The following is a 22094-nucleotide window of genomic DNA, read 5'->3' as shown; positions in this document are numbered from 1 at the left end:
GTGGTGGACAACATCGTGTCTAGGTTTTCTCGGAGTAATCCCCGAATCAAATTAGCTCCCAGCAGGAATCGAACCAGCATCTTCCACAAGAATGACAATAACGCTAATCATTTAATCAGTAGTAAGACAATACAATAACTTGGACGCTGAATAATTTCCTTCTTTATATAGTAATACTGCGTGATTACAACACGAGACTTCAGCCTGGCCTTTACACTCTCATAAATCAGGTGCGAGTTGGAAATTTGAAAAGTATCGAGTGATATAATTGCTTTTTGCCCTTGAATTTCTCGTAGCACATTGAATTATGAGAAAATGAGTAGCATCTTTACATCAGCTCTGTGCTGCCACCTGTTATCATTAAGAGGAACTAAATCATTCACAGGTAGACTAGATGGCACTGAGGTCACGCAACACTGTTGCTTCTGCTGGAAAACAACACACGCGGTACTCAGACAGAAGTTGCTTTCATCAGTCGGTTCGTAGCAAGACACGAGCAAGTAGCGGCAGGCGCGAATGTGTGAATTCGCACAAATCTGTGGCGCCATCTCCTGCGAATCAAATAAGTCTCCTATGTTGTTTACTGCGGCAAGAGACTGTCAAGCAGTGACGTAAACTTCCATAGACAACTCGTAAACATTGCGGTTCCATTGTGTTAGTGTTTCATTGAAGAAACAGTAGTGTTTGTGGTGTTTTTTTTATTTATTTTTTCAAGTGGATACTATCAATTAACATAGAACTACCATGCATAGAAATGAAGTAAACAAGTACATTGTGAGAGGTTAGTGACATTGTGATTTATTTTTCTACTTGATTACATATGTATACATGTAGGTCTGTGTGTAAATTTTAGTGAACGAATGTCGTCAGCCTTTTCAAGTGGAATTTAAAATGGGCGCGCTCCTTGTTTTGTTGACATTGCAATAGTTTTTTTTTTCATGTTATTGTATAATAATAGTAAGAAATTATGCTAAAGAAAATTCAAGGTACTTACTAAAATGAATATTTATGCTCTTCACACTGAAATTAAAGTGAGCATCGCCTTTTTTAAAATGCTGTTTTAATGAAGGGAAAATAGAAAATCACGCTTATTCCCTAGTCAACGATCTACAGGTTTAAGGTAAAGCAAAAACAGCTTTTCCTTGAGAGGTGCAGAGAGTCTGTTATATGTTGCGAGTTCGCTCCCGTGGTCTAGTGGCTAGCGTGTGTGCAGTGCCGTATTTAACATTTTTTGACGCTCCGCCTTATTATCAAATTGCTGCCCCCTCAATATCAATAAATATATTACGTGTAGAAAATTTGAGACAGTGAAAATTTGAAACGTCCCACGAGTGTGCCCTTTAGACTAAGGGAGACGGATGATTAAGACAAGTGAATGATGATGGAAGAATTGGTGGAATGAGAATGTGGGATGAATCGAGAGTAAACCGAAAAAACCCACGGACACAATGTTGTTCACCGCAAATTAACTTCGCAGGGGATCGAAATGAAATAAAATTTTTTTTAGTTTTACGTCCCATGGTTATGCTGGCTTGGCTAAAGGAAACTGTGATGATGAGAAATGAATTGAATGGTGTCATGAATAAAATGGAAGGAAACGGAAGAACCCCGAGAAAACCCCCACACACGGTGTTTGCCCACCACAAAGTTCACTTGGCGGGAGCAGGGTTTGAACTTGGGACCCCAAGCACCAGAGGTGAACGCTCTACCACTGAACCACCGCGGCCCCCAACTAACAGAATGAATTACATATTGCGAGTGTAGTAGTGGATATATACTGAATATATGGCAGAGCGTTAATCACAAAAGATTAGAAATATTTCCCCTTTTACCCCATAGAAAGAAAGAATCACCTTATATTAGATTAAGCAATTCCAAATATACAGTTTCAATCCTTAAACCTTATAGTATACGCTCCAGACTCGGAGTGACTTCTGTGCATGGTATTTAAATTTTCTTAAGATGTTGTCACTTTAGTAATATCAGTTTATATTATTTGTTTGTAATTTAACTGTTCGTTTCTGTAATAAGTCATCGACGGAGCTTCACTTGGTGTTCGATTCTCGAAATTTTCTTATTGGGGATCAAACTCAGGCCACACTTAGTCTCTTTAGCTTCTTTGCAGTTTCCTTGCCACTTTCTCGTAGCTTTTATTAGTCCCTAAAGTATTAAGCTAGATGTTTGCACTATTAATTTGCTATTAGATTATGTCAGTGATTGTAATTTGGGTTCAGCTCGTCAGGACGGTCACGAAATTAGACGAAGACAGACTGGCAATGTTCAAAGGGCCTGGATCAAAACAGTCTGTAGACAAAATAATCTTAGCCAAAATTAACCACATGACCAGGCTCCCCTAAACTTTTCGTAGTCCCTCCACACCTCAATACAAAACGCTATTATTAATACAAGAAACACAATTTAGATATTTGTAAGAGAATTTTTAATGACTTGGTACCCCCAAACCTATGCGGCTGGTTTCGGGCTTGCACGTGACCACCGGCCGATGCAGAAATAGTGTAAATTAAGAAAGGCATGTTGGCAAATAGCTAGTCCAATACTTGGACCAAACGTAGTGTTAAAAAAGGAATTTCTGACAGTTGTTTATCAACAATCTAACTTGCCTTCTAAAAGGACTTTTATATCAAGGTGCATGGCAATTCAGTGGAGAGGAAGGTAGAAATGCTCGTGCTTCGTCCGAAATGCTTATGTATTTTTTCAGCTTACAGATGCTGAAAAATCTTATATGTATTTACATATCATGGATCTCAATCTAAATGATTTTAGTTAAAAGACCTTATCTTTCGTGCTGAATTCTTTTTTAAAGTTTAGTGCCAACCAGGAAGAGGTTATAGACCCAAATGTCTGTAAGTGTGATAAATGCACAAGGAGAGAAATCTGGGGAAATAATAGAATTGTACTATGAAGATAGGAAATTTGGGGGCGTATAATTTGTAAAGTGCGGTGGAACCCTCAGTCGTAAAAGTGTAAAAACTTTTCAGGCCAGCAATCCTGAGTGAGGATTTCCTGAGGTTCTCGTTCAGACCAGGTAAATGCCGGGATTGTGCCTAACACACAGGTCCCAGGGCGCTTTCTTTAGATAGTATGATCGCCGAAGGATGTCATCCCTCATATGTGACGGGCTGACATGGCTTAGATGCGGGAAGCCTCAAACATGACTTGCTTCGTGTCTCTGCGATAGACTTTACATTTTTTAAAAGAAAAAAATAACATGAAATATTTAACGTTCCATGTTGTGCTCTGTAGATTAAACAAGTCATATGATTAACCAAAATGAATTATTTTGATTGTTATGAAAGAATTTGTAGAATAAAACTATACGAGGAAACTGAAGAATCTCGACGAAACTCACGGACCTGATTTTGTACACCACAAACTAGGAACCCCTCTTACAAGGGGGTAAACACACTACTGTTGAGCAACTGTTCTTCCCATCATTAAGTAATTGGTCAGATGTCTTGTTTAAAGGATGTTTATGAGGGTAAATAATTTAATTTTTATTAGAGAATAGTAATATTTAGGACTAGGTAAAGATGTTCAAATACAAGGATAATGCTGTAAAATAGGATATTTATAGCATACACTTTTTGGTTCGAATACTCATTGCTCCGCTATTGGAACAGAAATTGTATTGGGATGATTAGTCGGCCAACTTATCTAATAAGTTAATAATTTAAATTTCTATTGATTCATTAGTTAACATCCCTTTCCGGTACTGAGGGTGTAGGAACAGCGATGTAATGGAGAATATACGGGTATACCTTTGGGGCTAAGAAAGACGAATGATTAAGACAAGTGAAAGGTATATGGTGATGGAAGAATTGGTGGAACTACATTGTGGTAGGAAACGAGAGTACTCCAAGAAAACCCACGAACATGATGTTGTCCACCACAAACTTACTTGGCCCTGGATGGAACCAGGAACCCCACGCACCAAACGTAAGCGCTCTACCACTGAACCACCGTGCAGCGCTCTACCTCTGCTTCTTTTTTCTTGAAAATAATCGAGCGTGTACCTACAAAAATTCCTAGTAATGTAGGGCTTCTTAGGAGGCGAGATGTTGTGCTTCAAGTAAGATCCGAGTCACTGTTCTTTGCTTTTAATCAGGTGTTTTGTATTAAATAATCATTAACTAAAAATAAGTAGTCCATAATGTTGCCCACAAGGCAATATTTGAAACTTTCTCGTTTCAAAATGTATCGTCAAAGTGCAGTTTCGTTTCGAAAATTCTCCGGTGGGAACTCATGTGGTTCGGATCCCTCGTTAAGCTGTAGGTTCACGTCTCGTATAGCCTCGCTGCTGAAAATCGATTTTTTTTTTTGAAGAATCGAAAATCTATTTTTTTTTTTTTTTTGGAAGAATCGAAAATCTATTTTTTGGAAGAACTCTTCGACACGAAAATTCAGTTTCGACTTGCCTCGTGGGCAATACTAATGTCTAAGAAGAAGCTCAATTCCAGTATTGAACAGTTATTTAAATGATGTGAGGATTTGGTTTATAATAATGAATATTAAATCATTTTACTTTTAAGAAAGAAAAGAGTGTATTTGTGAGTCATTAATTAACGATTACAGAAGAGATTCCTCGAGTGTTTCGTTGGAATATTGTACAGTATAGATCAGTAATATGGGATATTACGGTTAGACCAGTGAGAAATTATTGCAAGCTTTCGATTTGTGGGTATGAAGAAGATTGGAGAGAATGATAACTTGATGAAATAAAATGAAGAACAAGGTGAAAATGCTAGCTGTTGTCAGGAAGGGTCAAAAATAGTGACAATTAAAAAGAGGCAGAGGAACTAATTAGGATATTATTTAAAAATAAATTATCTTTTTTTAGGGATGTGATATAATGTTACCCATGAGATAAAACTACAAAATATCTTGTTTCGGTGGTTTTTTTTTTTTTTAAATCTCGATTCCCGGAAAGCTTTTCTCAACTTGTTTTGTAAACTTTTATATATAAAGTTTCCTGAGTAATTTCATCTAAAAGTGATCAGAATTCTTCCGCATCACGAAAGGTCTACGATAAGTGTGACTTTATAACATTTAAGTCATATTTATTGTTGAAGTATATTGTATACTGACTTGCGTATCTTTAAACCTTGAGGCGGCACGGGGGCTTAGTGATAGAGCGCTTACCTCTGGTACATGGGGTCCATGGTTCGATTCACGGCCATCTCCCGTTTCCTCCCATATTCTCATTATACCACTTCCGTCGTCATTCACATGCTTTACTTATTGTATCCATTAGCCTCAAGGGTGTAGCGTGGGACGTTAAACTGAATTATTTCCATTTTTAAACATTCATAAATGATCTTCACTATGTTTGTATGTCACTTCATCAATTTATAGATGTTATGCTATAAATCTTGTAACACTAAGATAACGTTTGAGATTTAATACTTAGGTGAACTACTGTTTCCCACGAAGCTAATAAGCTTTGTCTCGTCTGAAATTTAAAAAGGAACTTTTCGTCTCGCGCTCAACTTTTAGTTAGAAGGTAAAAGAGGGAGAAAGTAAAGCTACTATAATGAAAATCGATATTAAGGAGGGTGGTTCTTACGTCAAGATGAAGAAATTAGAGGAGAACTGTAGTGGATGGAACCAGGGGCGGATTAAGGCTTTCAGATCCCTGAAGCCGACTATTTCAAAGGGGCCCTATGTTACGAATAAACATAAGAATTCTGATGCTGTATTAGATTCTGCTTCGCAAATATCAATAATTAGAGAGAATTTAGTTTCACCTAAGGCTAAAATATTGAATATCGACACACGAATAAAAAGAATTACTCAGAATTCTCATTTGATTAACAACATAGCAATTGTAAGTTTCAAGATTAATGGGAGAACATTTCATCATGCTTTTCGCGTGTTAAGTATTTTTTTTCCAAAGACATGTTAGAGAATGACTTTTTAGTATCTCAGAGAGCCCAAATTGATTTGAATAGGAACGTTTTATTGTTACGAAGACTTGGAAAACCTTCTAGATTTGCTCTAAGTAATGACAGAGATATTTCAGAGGAATTGTCATCACAAACTAATAATATGGTTTGTAATAGAGGCCCAAAATAGCTCACTCCCTCACAAAATAAGTATCATGAAGACGCTAGTGGAAGAAGACTTAACCTTGAAGATACCGCGAGTGTAGCGAGCGGGAAAAAAATTTGCATGAGTCTGAAGCCTATAATATAATAAGTTGATTGGTATATTTTAGTATTGAAGAGAGGGATTTTGGGGCCCTCGCAGTCTGGGCTCCATTGGCTCCGCCCTTAATCCGCTCCGGGATGGAACCTTTCAAAATCCGTGGCAAATGACACGCCAGTTGTGGCAGAATACTTTTTATTTGTTTGTTTGTTTGAAGTTTAGGGTCGGTTTCCAGTACTTGGGCGTGGACCCACAGTTTAAGGTGGAATCCGAACCATCGTAATGGATTCAAGTCTGTCCCATCAGAAATCGAACCCAGGACTACGTACACCAAATACGCATGAAGCACCAGCCATTAGACTAGCAGGAAGGTCAAGCTGAATACTTGTGATAATAATGAGTAAAATATACTAGGTGCAATCTTATTAATCGTCACATAGTTAATTGGTGAGTTTTCTTTCTGGTTTGTATCGCATTATTTATATTCAGCATATTTACGTGTATCATTCCCATAGCATGGCAATTGAAACGGACAGAAGTTTGGATCAGTTTTTGGAGAACTTGATTGTTTGGGTTTATTACATGGGACTACAACGTCTCGAACATGCGTACACAAATCCGAGTGGATAGTTCCGTTCCCACTTTAATAGTGGAACTGCGTCCTTTATAACCACGGTATTACATAAAGACAACTCAAAATCACACACTGTATTTCCTATCGAAAGATGAAATGAACTTGACATCTTCCAGTTTAACTTTCCACAATTATACTCTGTCCTTTAGGCTAAGAGAGGCGGATGATTAATGCAAGTGAATTGTGATGGAATAATTGGTGGAATGAGAATGTAAAAGGAAAATATTGAATTAACTGTTTGCATACATATCTGTTTTGTTTTATTTTGGATTTTTCATTTAAATACCATAAGTACGGTAGTATTTTTGTTGTTTTTGTCGGTATTATTCCATTTATTAAAGGGATTAGTTTACTTTATTCCGTTTTATCAACTCTTTTGACAATCCATTTTAATTCCTCTCTAAACAGGAATTCAGAAACAAACAAATATGGCTATTACATTAACGCTAAGTACGTTGTTTTAGCATGATTTATGTTGCATTGGTTCTGCTTTATCATTTGTTTGGTTTACATTGACTAGTAATGCGTGTGTAGGTGTGTTTATATTTGTTTCAACCCTGTTATATTTCAGTAATGCAGTAAGTATTAGAAGGGGCTTGAATACCTGGTTTATTAAAGGATTTTATGTATATGATATAATATAATGACATGATCTTTGAAGTGATGGGTCATGTATAATGAAATAGGTAGAGATATATGATTTTGAAGCAGAGATGACAGTGAATATGTAACATTATAGTATATTTCCAAGCTTGAGGCTTCCGTATATGGTGCAGAGTTCGATCGCCAGTAGAAGCAAATATGGTTTGAATTCCATGTGTTCAGCTATAGGTCCATAACTCGTACTTCTAAATTGAGTATTGAAAAGTGACGTTACACTCCAGACATGTATATATAAGGAGCAAGAACTTCATTCTCTGAACATATATCGATACTAGGAAGAGGTGAGGGGGCGAAAGTTGGATCACGAGAAAACTATGGTCTAAATCCAGTCGAATCTTTAATATTTTACCAGTATAGCCGCCTCTAATGTTGAAAAATAGGGACAATATTTATGCTGAGAAAGTGAGATTGGGAGATCGATTCTGTACTTATATGAACAGTGTTTTTGGTGTCCCAAAAGCCAATATTTGGTTGTAATCTTTAGATTAATCAATTATTCAATTGACTTGCTGTTTGAAGAAAGTCATAGACATACTTATGTATATGTAAAATTTTAGGAAGGTTTTAGCTTTGTATTCGATCTCCATTGTGGATAGCATATACAACTTTGGCGCAGGAGGCTCGTGTCCGATTTCCGGCGGGAGTTCATGTTATTTCGATCTCTCCTGAAGTTATATATCACATTATAAAAGGAAGAGAACTATGTGTACCTTGTTAGAAAACTTAGTTATTTAACTAGTGTACTAATAAAATTATATCCTCTCATAAATAAATTTTAAAAATAACAAGATAAGGTTTTTCAGAAACTACTGTTATTTGAAATACTAGATGATAATTACTAGATACATTACGATTACTCTTTTCATTTTAAAATTTTAAGGGTATCCTTACTACTCCCCACACCCTTTTTCAGGTCAGTCATCATGAGTGAGGTTTTCCTGGGTTTTTCTCATTTACACCAGAAAATGCTGAAATGGTACCTAACATACAGGTCCCAGGTCGGTTCCTTCCTTCCATCTAATCGGATACTGCGATCGCCGAGGGAAATCATCCCTCATATGTGAGCTAACATCACTATAGATGCAGTAAGCCAGAAATCTAATTCGTAATCCTTATTCTAATAGTAATATTGATATAACTTGCAGTATTCTTCTGGGTCGCAATCAGGGAGAGGAGGAAGATCCCTAAATTTCCCTTGCTGTTGAAAAATTATGCTGGAGAATGGTTCGTCTCTAAATTTATTTTGCTCTTTCCTCTTCTTAACTTCGCTGAAATTATATAATAATGTACTTACAGCTAGTAACGTATTACAAAGAAGGTAACTTCGATTAAAAAAATACTATTTTTTTTTTTATCATTACAAGCTAAGAAGATAAGCGTACTTACGCTAATTCTACTATCCAAGGATTAGGACATCAGATGAATCTTTTCCCCTTAGCTTGTAGTTTTAAAATTCTGATTTTTACCGATGTAACTCCCCTCTCGAGCCGCCACTGGAGAACAACAAAACTACTGAAATTTTGTGCAGGATGCTAAATAGTAGATCGTTCAATTCAAAGAATTTCTGCTTTAATCCTGATAAAGCAACGTAGAGATCGAGTTGAAAATATTGGTGTGTTGGTTTTATCGGGATCCTCCTATTGTTATTCAAATAATTCCGCTGGCTATATCATAATCATTCACTTGCATTTATCAGGTTTAAAATATATACATATGAGACGTAAAGTTTCACTTCTGTTTCAGGTGATTTTATATTGAATCTAAAGAATATCTTATATATTTTAAGCCTCATTCCGGTTTGTTGCAGTTTTCGGGGTTTGGGGTAGAACAGTTTTACTGTATTTCTGTATTTGGCATTCTCTCTGTTCTGCCGTTGCCAGAGTTTCAACATTTTCCGTGTATTACTGATCGAGTTTCCTGCAATACATATTTAGCCAAAGTTAAGTTATTAGATAAATATTGGTTGTTATGTGTCAAAATCTACTAGGAGGTACTTTTGTGACAAAAGCAAATTACAAATTGGATGAGAGTATTCTCTCGGTGGACAGGTAACTTATTTACTATAGACGTAGATCATGAACGCAAGTTCAGTAAGCGCGGAATGTACTGCAATTAATCTTCAGGGATGTTACGCTATTTTGTCGTTAATTGTGAAGCATCGATACATAGTTGACATGCAGTATGGGTTACTGAGTTTTTAATGTTAATTTAATTAGCTCTTGCTATTTCGGAAGGGATACATAAGTCACGGTTGCTTAGTATTAAAATATCCTGATGCACAGGATCACACACTCGGTCTTTCGGGTTGCTCTGTCAGGTTTCTTATACAGTACAACCATTTATCGTTTTCCTTTTCTTTTCTTTTACTTTCTTTCCTTTCTTTTTTTAAAGACAGACATTGTGCCATTAATTATCGGGTCACCATCACTTATTGAATTGATCGTCCTCCAGTTCAAACCTAAGGAAGTAAATTTTTGACAAATGTTGTTGCATATTCCTTTTAAAGCATCTGTTGAGCTTTATATGCAGTGGTTAGAGTTCTTGCTTTGCCATCGTAAGGACCCGGGTTAAAATTCGGTCGCCAACCATCCAGGTTGAGAGTTTTCTAAAGTTTTGCCTCTCTTTTTCTATTAGGAAGTTGTCTGGATGTTACCTTTAAATGAAGGTCCCGGCCAACTTATTTCCACTTTTGAAGGAGTTTGGTTTGCCAGAATCTTCTTTTACCGTATATATTTGGTGTGTGTGCCCGTATGCCCGAATGGGAAATGGAAAACCTCAAGAGCTATACTTCGTGAATCACCATCACTTTTGGCTCTGCTTCAGTGTTAAGTGTTAGGAATCGAGATTGTTGATAAATGTGAGATTGAAACCGGAAATGGTAGAAATTAAACATTTCTGGTTTTTACTTTGATATCTCTAGAACAAAAATGGTAATAGAAAGTGAGAAGCGGTTTGCTGCAATCGATTAAAGGCTCCAACAATACATTTCATCTCCATTACTAATTCATTTTTAAAATCGGAAATGATAGAAATGCTCTGCAACTTCCGGTTTCAATATTGATCTACATAGACTAAAAACGATAAGAGATAGGAAGATGCTCTTTTTCATCGATTTAGCGTTCTAAGAATAGTTACTGTCTTCTCTGTTAGTCTTCTATTCAAACCGAAAGTTTCAGAAATCAACCACTTCCGGTTTGAATGTTGATCACTATAGAGTAAAACCGGTAATAGACAGCGAGAAGCAGTGTTCTGCAAGCAATGAAGCCTCTCTATACAGTTCATTTCCATTATAATCTCTTTCCTAAAAGCAGAAGTGCTGTAAGTCTACTACCACTTTCGATTTCAATATTAATTGAGAAAATATAACGCCTTGCCAACCAAACTTCCGTACGTGATATAGAAAATACGCGTAACACTGCAACTTTTTTTTATCATTCTTATTGAGTTGATTGTTAATGTTTACCGTGGAAATTTTCCTCTCAGTTTATATTTAAAATACGATATTTCTAGGTACAATGTACTGTCTGACAGCATTTTATCCATTATCTCCATACAAAGAGTTACTACGTAAGTACTGCTTCCTTACGATTTGTTTCATTTTTTCTTCTCTCTCTCTCAATGTATATGCACTACACTATAGTACTTTATTTGCACCCTTGTTGTAGCGTTTTTAAGTTTTACATTTCATTTATTTGTGGTATATCGTCGTATTTAGTGTTGTCCACGAGACGTGTTGAAGGACAGCTTTGAATTCTACATAAGACGAGAAACACAATTCTCGTCTCGTTTTCAATACTAGAATCGAGATAAGACGAGAATTTTTTTACGAGTTCCGGAGGCAAATACTAGTTTACTCAAGTCTTAGATTTCAGACGTTGTTCTAATGTAACATGATTCATAATATAACATTTATAAATTGATTAAGCAACTGTACGAGCACAGTGAAATGCATTTATCAACGTTTAAAGATATGCAAATCATTATACTATGTATTCAAATAACTAATTTGGTTTAAATATTGTTATATCACACTCTTCGTGAACCTCTTCTGACACGAAAGGATTCTGACAACTTCTGAATGAACTTAAGAAATGGGACTATAGATTTTGTACATAAACTTACAAAACTAGACGAGTCTCGTTAACAACACTAGCTGTAGTGCATCGTGCACTGCTGCACCTCGACCAGATAATCAATGCAGTTGTGTACTAACAGTAATTGGAGTTTTGTGCATTGAAGAGCTTAGAACCATGAAGCCAGTGCTTGTAAATCGCAAAGGTGTTGGTTATTGTCCTTCAAGACAACGTGAAGCCACATCCTGCTAAGGTTATCCATATCACCATTGTCTGACTTGGTTGAGAAATGCTTCATTCCCCCGTCACTTCATGTTCCTTTCGACGAGAACGAAGATTATGTACTCCTGACAAACTTACCCATACAGGGTGCCGAATTCTTTGATCTTAGTTTCGCTGAAGTTTACTATCGCCAGATCCATGGTTTGCCCGAACGTTGGAGACATGTTGCTGCTGATAAGAACTACTCCTGATTTTCTGAAACATGAGTATTTGGATAGGGCACATAAGTTCTTTTTTTTTCATGTTTTTGGTAGCCTGTAACTCCGAAATGAAACATTTGTGCACTCAGGTTGGTCTATACCTTTTGTCTTATCTTGGTGTCAGAAATCACCTGCCAAATGTTGTTGGTGTTGTTTTGAAACACCTTGTATATATATATATATATATATAATATCTGGATTTCTTGAATGACGGCCGTAGTTTTTCTTTTTTCTTTTTCTTTTCTTTTTTTGCATCAACAAAAGTAAAATTTAAAGTTGTGTATGTATTTTCTTTTTAAACTTAAAAGAAATAGAAGGTCAAGAGCTTCTAGTGTACTCTGTACTCTTTTGCGTAAGTGTATATATATATATATATATATATATATATATATATATATATATATATATATATATATATATATATATATATATATATATATATATATATATATATATATATATATAAGTGCAAGTACCTTTAATTGATGGAATTGCTGTGTCGTTGTCATGCTTTTTTTTATGCTTTACCTCAAGAAATATAACTCTTTAAACATATTTACGTCAGAACCTGTAATTAATGTTATTAATTCGTTTACGTGAAACTCAGTTCTAATTATTTCGTTGACATACATGGCTTTCTTTTCTTGAGAGCTAGAAAACCTTGGTAGATAATTGTGGTTAAAAAAAATGATCATTTAAAATAAATAGATCTCAGCTATTTTACGTGTTAATGGGGAATCGGAGACTATTTTCTGCAAAATATATAACTACTTGTAGCAAGTAGTCTTCTACATGTCTCTATACGAGTATTAGTATTATTCATTTTGTCGTTCAAGTTCTAGTGAATTTCTTTGAAGTTCTCAAAGTGCTATGGCCCATTAGGTAAATAAAAATCAATTTTATCGCTGCTGTTATTTCAAGTACTCTATAATGGGATTTGCTAGGATGGGCACGAGTCGAGCTTAAATGGCTCGCTCGTTCAGCTCGTTTTAACTCCTATTGAAATCATGGTCTGATTACACTGGAAAGCGAAAGCCATGAGAAATGTAAGCAGTACTGTGGAACACTTTTATTGTTGCTCACGACAGGGGTGCATCTCGTCTCGTACTTTTAGTGCATCTTGTGGGGTACTTTTAACGTGTCTCGTCTCGTCTCGTCTCGATAACGAGATGATAATAATAGATTCTTATAACGAGACAGCCTCAAATGTCGTGAGCGCTAATATAAGTATATACCAATATAAGTATGTAGTTCTTACAATCAAGGCTGAGACTGGCACGGTCTATTTTTTTAGCCCGAGCAGAAGCCTAACCCGGGTAGTGATGTCAACCGGCACGGCTTGGTTCAGCTGAGCGAACTTCTCGACCCGGCTCGATTGGGATGGGCCATCGACTCGGCTCAATTGAGCCGATGGCTCGAGCCGGCTCGGTTGGGATGAGCCACTGACTCGGCTTATGTGAACAATCTGCTCGAGACACCTCCGTTGAAACGAGTCCACCGGCTCGGTTCGACTCAGCTCAACTAAGTCGATGGCTTGGTTGGTAAGCAATCAGCTGAATTCGGTTCGAGCCAGCATGGTTGGGTGAGCTGTTGGCTCTAGTCACTTCTCGGTTCGACTCGATAGTGAATGAGCTATGAGCCGAGCCGCTCGAGCCGTTGACAACCCTAACACGGACTGAGCAGTTTTTAACATGTTTGGCCGGCGCCCTATAAGTTTTAACAATTTTTGACTCAACCCCGGATACTTGCTCCTCCGGAACTCAACCCAGAACCTCGTGACTGATGTCCTTGCCTCCTGAAGACTTCTCGACGACCGAGGTCGACAATCAACTAGTTTCCTCAAATACAAACCGCCTACCTTTCATGATAATACACGGTGCTGTTATAATAATAATAATAATAATAATAATAATAATAATAATAATAATAATAATAATAATAATAATAATAATAATAATAATAATAATAATAATAAGTTTTAGTGGTAGACTGGTGATAGTAGTATCATTTACCATTATATTGTCTATGTAGGATACTTGAAAAGAGTACTTGAAACTACATACAACGTTTAGACTGCAGCATATACAACGTGTTGTGTGTGCCTTTTGTATTCCTTCTTCTCTGTCCCTGGCTGTGTTTGCGAAAATATTGTTTGTTTTCCATGTTTTCCATTGGATTTGTCATATTGGATGATCAAAAAACAACTTACTCAAATGATTATAAAGTATGTTAACATGAGAATGTATATCCAGTTACATGAGAATGTATATCCAGTTAACGATCATATAAAGTAATGAAGCTGCTTTTGTATGACTGAAAAGGTGAGTGCTATATTGATAATTCTGGATACAATTGTCGTTGAAGATCTTGATTTACTTTCCTCTAAATTTTCTCTTTCTTATTAACATAAAACGAATAATGGTATTAACCATTAGTTAATTAACAAGAATATATGTTGTTTCATTTTCACTATGTCCAGGAAACACACACAGGGAGATCAGCAGAAGAGGTTCCATTGCATTTGTCAGGAAGAGGATTTTGCTCGGTGGTAAATAACTGACAACGGTTCTCGCTTTAGAAGTGGGAGGCTCATCTTGGAGTCAAGGCGATAGGTCATGTGCGGACCTGACTATAAATTATAGATCTATGTCTCAGTGTGATAGTATCTATAGTGTGATACTGTAAAATAGGTGACCTTTCTAATTCTCAAAGCTGTCTGATAGGCCTAGAAAACCATTTACATTTGCGTTGGAGTCAATTTGCTGGCTACACATCACTTAACCCATCGTAGGCTTAGAATTCGAGTAATAATCGCGTTGGGATCTATGTGGTGACACCACATATCACTTAACTAGAAGCATCTTGTATAGCCAGAAATTAGTACGTCTTTAAAGTGGACGGAAAACGTCGCTAGCACAGATAATACGCGCAAGGTGTATAAAAGCTTGAGTTGAAGGATCGGTAGAAAGAGACCTTTATAGTTGAGTCAGAGTTGGAGTATAATAGAAAGCAGGATCTTTCTGAGACTGTTAACAGCAATCCTTTCTTTATGTACTTGGCACTGATAAGCTCTTTTTTCTGAGGTGAAACAACTGATTTCTTATACCGTAGCATGAATAAGTTAATGCATGAATTAGTGCTATTAAATTTCGATTAACGAATTCTTCAAATATTCGAATAACGAAACATTGTTCTAATGTTAGAAATGAATGTTCGATTACTTGTTACAACATTGATAATCAATATTCCATATTATTCAGACTTTTAAAATGAATATTCCAATTATTGTCGAACATTAAAAATGAAAATTCGAATAATTGTTCAAAGGTTTGAACATGAATATTCGAACCATTGTTTAAACATTGAAAATGAGTGTTCGAATAATTATAACTTTACTAGAAGATCTATCCATTTTATTAATGAGTTCTGTTGTTACTCATTTTGTGCCTGACTTAGTTTCATGGTGTGTCAATCATATTAAGACATGTGTTGCCTCAAAGAGGATCAATATGAGATTTTTTTCTTTTACAGATAAATTTGAAAGGGTATATATAAAGGTTTTCTTCATTTTAATCTACTTTGTACCAAAGTCTTCATTTTCTGCTTGTCTGTTTTTACCTACTCTTGTAAAATACAAATTGAAATGGATTTTGTTGGAACTTTTTTTTAAAATCTTCTTTTATAATCCTTTTTTCAAAATATATGTTCGTGTACGAGAAAATACATCAGAAAGATTTTCATTTGGATGAGTCTTTTGAACTTACTAAAAGGAAAGGAAAAAAAAGAAAGATAAACGCCCGAAGAAGAAGAATTTTTGTTAGAAACATAAAAAAAAAATAGAAACGAGTTTTAGTATAATTGGCGTAAAACGAGATAGTCTAGAAATTAGGTTCGTGTGTGCTGGATAACGCAAAGAAAAATGAACAAATACGTATGTACTAAAGAAAAAGACGACACACACAATAAATGCAATGGAAAATAATAATAATAACTAAAGGAAAAATCTCTCCTGTTTTGTTTCGCTTAATGTCGAAATTTCTCTCCGGGCTAAGTGTTCACCGTCACGAAATGCGAAGACCTATAACCACCCTTGTACACGCCTCTGTCTAGGTAGGTCGATGTACATTTTTTTTTTTTTAATCGTTCAGTTTTCCTCAAAGATTAATGTGGTAATTACACCGTATGCATTTTGTAGGAAAATGAAATATAACATTTGACGAGAAGTATCTACATTATTTTAGATCAGTAATAATAAATATCATAATAGTATTATCGATTCTCATTCAATGCGTTGTTGTTGAAGATAGCTAGTAAGTTTAATTAATCTATTATATCCAGGGGCGCCCGAAGAAAATTTTCTAGGGAGGGGCCCATCTCCATGGTTACTATATTACGTCTGATATTTCTGGTATTTAATATATGTGGTTTGCTATATTACGTATACATTTTCGTGAGCCAGAGGAGGGCCGGGGCCCCATCCTGCCCTCCCGTTTGGGCGCCCATGATTATATCATCATTTGAATAGACTTACCTGCAGAGTAATTTAAGTAGTTATCTTTTGAATTGTTGGAGAGATATTTTACTGTTATTTGGACATAATTCATGTGTATTCAAAAGTGGTCAAAGTATAAGCAAGTTTAAAATAAGAATATGGGTGAATAGCTGAATATTATGGTATAGTCTATATTTATTTATATCAGTATGTCAGTCTACAAGGCGCAAGGGGTCAGCGATGCAGTGAAATAATTCTTATGCGATGCCTTTATTGGGAAGGCTTGTGAGATGTCCTTAGTTACAAAGTGTTATCTATAGTGGTTTCCAGTAGGATTGCCAATGATTATCATGAGACAAAAGTTGAGGTCGTCTCTTCTTGTGAAAGTGAGGTCTCGTCTCAGAAAGTCTTGATTGTTTCTATTAGGAGTTCTGTCTCGTCTTAGATCTTGACACAAAAATTGTCTCATCTCTTCGTCTATCCTGTTGTCCAGATGTTTGTTTCCTGACGTAATTAGTTGTTCACTGATGCAGTATTCTTGACACTTTTTCTTTGGGGGTTAAAGATATTTTGCTATAACTTGGGGGCTTTCTTTTTTGAAATTTTCTACTCTTTTAACCTTAAATATGAATTTTTGTTTTGTAGTTCCTGGTTTTTTTTTTTTTTTTTTTTTTTTGTCCTTTAGCTGTTAATTTCTTATGATGTTGTTCTCTTTTTATGGGGATTTCTTCTTCTGTGAATTGGTCACCAAGTTTAAATGGACTTGTGTTCCTTCCCTTGGTCTGGACTAACGACTAAGTTAAATTTCTTATGCTAATTAGATAAAGAACAGCAAATGTTATTTCTTTAGTAATCAATATTCATCAAGGATTAATGACAGTTACTAATTGGTATTTTCTCAGTTTAATTTGTTTCAAGCAACAATGCTGATAGCGATGTGGATATCCTGGCGTGATGTGATCTGCAATATTGAGATCTCTGTTGAAACCTAATCATTATTATCAAAATGCGGTATCCTGGTTTTCAACCTTTGTGTTTTATTTTTCAACTACTTAAAAGTTATACTGTCTCTTCAGTTGCTAACTGTTTTGGACGTAAAGAGGTTTTATTTTTAATTTCTTTTTTTGATCATTAAGTGGGGCACTTCCGGCATGATGTTGTGTGTAGCCTCCGCTGCAACTATAAACTTCGCCGATAATTTTGACATCGGCACTATATGGCATGTATTTCATTATGGTTCACTGTTTCCGAAGAGAATATACTGCTTACACAATACTTTAATGTCTAAAAGCATGGTGCAATATAAATAAAATCTTGTTTTAAATTTCTTTACAGGCATTCCAACATGGTGTGATTAAGTAGTTTTCACATCGCACCCTCTCAGTCTCAGAAGGAGGTGGCGCCAGTTGACGGAACAGCCCTCGTACTATCTGTTCCTTCGCGCACATCATGAGGTGCTTCGGAAAGAAGATCCAGAACTACCATTGTAAGATAGTTCTTCTAGACGAGCAGGAGCTTATTCAGGAAATACAGGTATGTGGGAAAACCCTTAGAAAAGCATGTGTCACAGAGCAGTATATTAATAGTTTGTGAACTATTAAAATTTTTATCATAGTTCTTGTTCTGTTTTTTCCTTATTTCATAATTCAGAATTGTCTCATTAAGTGAATGATATATTAACTATAATTAAATTATCTTGGGCCTCATTCTACTATGGTTTGAGTCAACCCAACACAAAATCTGCGTTTTAGTTTGCGATACTTGGTGTAGCAGTTATAATTAATTTTGGTTTGTTTCGCGTTGCTTTGCGCTCCACAAGTTTTGCGAAAGCCAGTAAGGAATAAGACCCCATGTCATTTGTAATTTATAAAGAACTTCTCTTTAACTTGAGGAGAAAGTAATATGAAGATAGAGATATTTCAAAGTATAATGTTCTAACACATTCGAATATCAAAATAATAATTTTGTCAGAAAGACATTTTGATAGCAGGAATAATTCATTTTTTGCTCATAACTAACGAGAAATCGTGAAGTATGTTGTATAGTATTTATAACAATATTCGACATCGCTTCATATCGTGATTGACTTTTATATCTGTAAGTAGGTGTTACTGTGGGAGATGTATTTTTATATCATTTCATGGCAGGTTTCGTAAATCCAGTACGACATTTATTGGCTTGCTTACTGTATGAGTAGTAATAACAATCTAGTTAGTAAAATCATTCAAGTGTGTGAATGGAATGGACAGTTATACGAAGTGCAGAAATACCGAACTTAATTTCTTTTTCATTTACATATGTCGAATCATTCAGGTAAGTATCACTCTGACTCAGAAATGGTCAGGTGATGAACAGAACTGGGCTCGTATGAGGTGGGAATGCGTACAAAGATTAGAAATGAGCTGGTAGGGTATAGTGTACTCGATATGTTTCTAGACAGAACGTCAGTAGAGTATTTCTGGGAGAGGAGGCAACTATCGCAGTGATTATTTAATATTTGAATTTCTATACACCTATAGCATTAGAAAGCCAGTTCTGTAGATCGTATTGTATTGCAGACGAGTCAGCTCCACGAAGTTCGTGACTCTCTTTCCGTCTTCTTGAAAGAACCATAGATACTTTCAATAGAATCTGTATCTGTATTACTGATGAGTATATTGCAGTCTGGGCATAGCGGTACTATACAGTAAATTAATATATTATTATAATGCTCAAATTATTCAAATGCCGTCACAAGTTGTTTGGCTCCCTCCTCTAGATTGTCAAGCTTTTCACTGAGAAAATGTGTTATTATTTCATAGTAATATTTGTTTGAAATACTCTAAGGGAAAGAGCGTTATTAAAAAAAAAAAAAAAAAAAAAAAGTTGTAAAAGATAAGGTATGAAACGTATAATGATAAGTAAAACTTCACATAATATCAAATTTTAAAAAAATAGTACAAAATTTAGTACAAAAGTTCATATGCATAATTTCTTGTCAGTTTTACGTTTCAATTTAAACTCCAAAGAAAGCTAGTTCAGTTTACTATTATTTTTGAAAAATAAAATGAAAGAGAGGAAATAGAATACTTGGACATTTGATAAGTTGCTCTCTTGGTTTTCTCCTTCAACTGCACGTGGGAAGTAGCTTCCACGTCATTGGCAATGCCAAGTGAAAAAGACAATGCCAGGATGCTTTCACGTCCTTTTGACAGTCTGTAGCCCTGTGTATGTCATAACAAGTAGAAGACGCGGCCCCACCTGGATGTTCTCACAAAATACAAGTGCTTTGAGCAGACATTGCTGGATATATATGGAGAAAAAAAAGTTTCTCAAATCTTCAAGGTTCAATACATTCATAAGAATAAATAGTAAACGAAAAAAGGCATTTGAGTTTTCATTTGCTGACTGTGAGCAAGAAACGGCGTTGTAAATTTGTAAAAACTATTAGAAAGTAATTATATTGCATAAATATACATATTATTGAGTTATCATCATTTGTCATTTGTTGATAAATTGCTAATGAACCGTTGAAGAGAGCAGGAGTGAAATTTTCGTTAATGAATGATTTAATACTTGGACTGTTACATTTTGATATACGTGATGTTTGCCCTAATTTGTTATCATTGTTTAACCAATTGAAAACTAATAAGAATAAACAGTATATTTCAAATTCGTTTGTTATAAATCACTGTAGACATACAGCACAGAATATAGTAATGAGTTGTTTGGATATTAGTTGAATACGGATTGAAATTCGGTGAGGGATTCGTGTTATATTTTGTTTATTATTCAAATACATTTAGGTTTAGTGATCATAAAGTTTCTCCTTTTTCAATTTAGAAAAAAAAGTGTGCAAAATTGAGCGACAAGTTTCACGAAAAACGTATTTGTTTGCAATAAAGCTTTGCCTCGAACCTGCGACCTTGAATAAGCAAGCAAAAGTAAGAAATCTTTAGTTTTTATGTCCCTCTCAAATATCCTTTAGGCTAAAGGAGACGGGTGATTAATGGAGGTGAATAATTACATAAGAATTGAGGAGTGAAAAACCCATGGACACGACGTTCACCACGAGCTCGCATTCACTGCAGGGATCGAACCATGGACACTTCGCGTCACAGATAGAACAAATACCAATATTTTAAACACTGAGAATAGTTTTTTTTTTTTTTTTTTACCGATTTTAATATTTTTCGCTTATTTATTTGCTCAACTTGTCGAAATCCATACATTGTGCTACTGAGATTTCTTCAGAAGATTTCAAGATTTAAACTTCGGTGATTTGAACTAACATAATTCCTTCTTCTTTTCGAACCACAAGAATGAAGGAACAGTTTGTTATTGTGTATGTATAGGCTGTCTTCACGATTGAGATTGCTTTTGTCAGAACTACAAACCATTAAATATAGATGCTCCTGGTTGAAGGACTAAGAAATTTATTCTTGGCATATGGGCCTTAACAACGACTATGAGCAACTTAAATTCTGCAATAACAAGGGAAGGGATGACATTCATGTTTGGAAAGTATTGCGTTTATTTGTTACATCTCGTCTACTAAGTTTTTCTTCCCCTTTCTTTCTTTCTTTAAATAAAAATGAAACTCTTTGCTTGGGTAAATACAAATTCACAAAAGACACGCGCGCGTCTTTTCAACTTGCATCCCCGTTCGTCCTCCCTACCTTAAGACTCTGTCTCTTTCCCCCCATTCTTCCTATGGTTTTATTTTCTTTATTTTCTACCTGTTATAGTGGAACTATTCGTTCCCGCTTCGCTGGCATAGTCTGCTTTGAGAGCCTTACATAATTTATAAGCCCTGTATGCTTTGCTTATTTCCTCATCCGAAAGAAAGAGCCATACATCTGGTCCATTTTCTCTCGTTCCATTTACAAGACTTTGCCTAAGATGTCTTCCATATACGACGCCCATCGGAAGAAGCAGAGGATGCAGAAGTAGATCTTTTTTTCTTTTTCTTCTTATACGTTTCCTTTTGAAGTGTACACTTGTTGTGCCTGTGTATTTTGTTTCATTCTTTCATGCTTATGCACATGGTAGTTATGTATTGTTCACAGATCAAAGGATTCGTAATGGAAAATAATTGGAGTGGTTAATTGGATTCGAGGTAAAGTTTCTCGTTAAAAACTAGTATCTATATACGTATATGAGTCGTATAATTCCAGAGCTCCTCCGTGGCTAAGCGGTTAGCGTACGCGCCTTTGGCGTGGGAAACCCGGGTTCGATTCCCGGCGGGAGCTCATGTGGTTCGGATTCCACGTAAATCAGTAGGTCCACGTCTCATATAGCCTCGCTGCTGAACGGGACGTTAAACCCAAAATCAACTCAACTCGTATAATTCCAAAGCCAACTATTTGCAATAAAGTATAAGTAAATAAATACATAAACCGTTTTCACGCATCTTTTTTGGAATGGTCAGTTCCGCAATTTTAAATGTTTCATAGCGAAATGCAGCTTCAAATGGGAAGACAACAGGAAGAATCATTTGAGACTTAGAATTTAATGAGTCGACCAGTATTCAAGGTTTCTCGATATATATCCTGAGAGGACTGAAGAGAATCTGGAGTAATATTGTAAATCACTCGAAAAAGCCT

The 22094-nt window shown here is 35.7% G+C and overlaps 1 protein-coding gene across 4 annotated transcripts in view; it reads left to right on the top strand.

The window, feature by feature from the left end:
• Window positions 1-435: 435 nt before the first annotated feature.
• LOC145678346 (band 4.1-like protein 4) overlaps window positions 436-22094 on the top strand; it is a 482682-nt gene continuing 461023 nt past the window's right edge. For 2 of the 4 annotated variants that reach the window (XM_081748385.1, XM_081748387.1), the window contains exons 1-2: window positions 436-781; window positions 17845-18042. In XM_081748385.1, coding sequence (XP_081604511.1) covers window positions 17959-18042 — 84 coding nt within the window. In that variant the 5' untranslated portion in view covers window positions 436-781; window positions 17845-17958. The remainder of the gene's footprint in view (window positions 782-17844; window positions 18043-22094) is intronic. The other 2 variants (XM_081748386.1, XM_081748384.1) reach the window with 1 other exon arrangement.

Source organism: Thermobia domestica, chromosome 2, assembly GCF_964235325.1.
Source record: "Thermobia domestica chromosome 2, izTheDome1.hap1.1, whole genome shotgun sequence".
Taxonomy (NCBI): Eukaryota; Metazoa; Arthropoda; class Insecta; order Zygentoma; family Lepismatidae; genus Thermobia; species Thermobia domestica.
The sequence above is the reverse complement of the archived record's forward strand: the minus strand, read 5'-3'. Positions and strand labels throughout refer to the sequence as shown.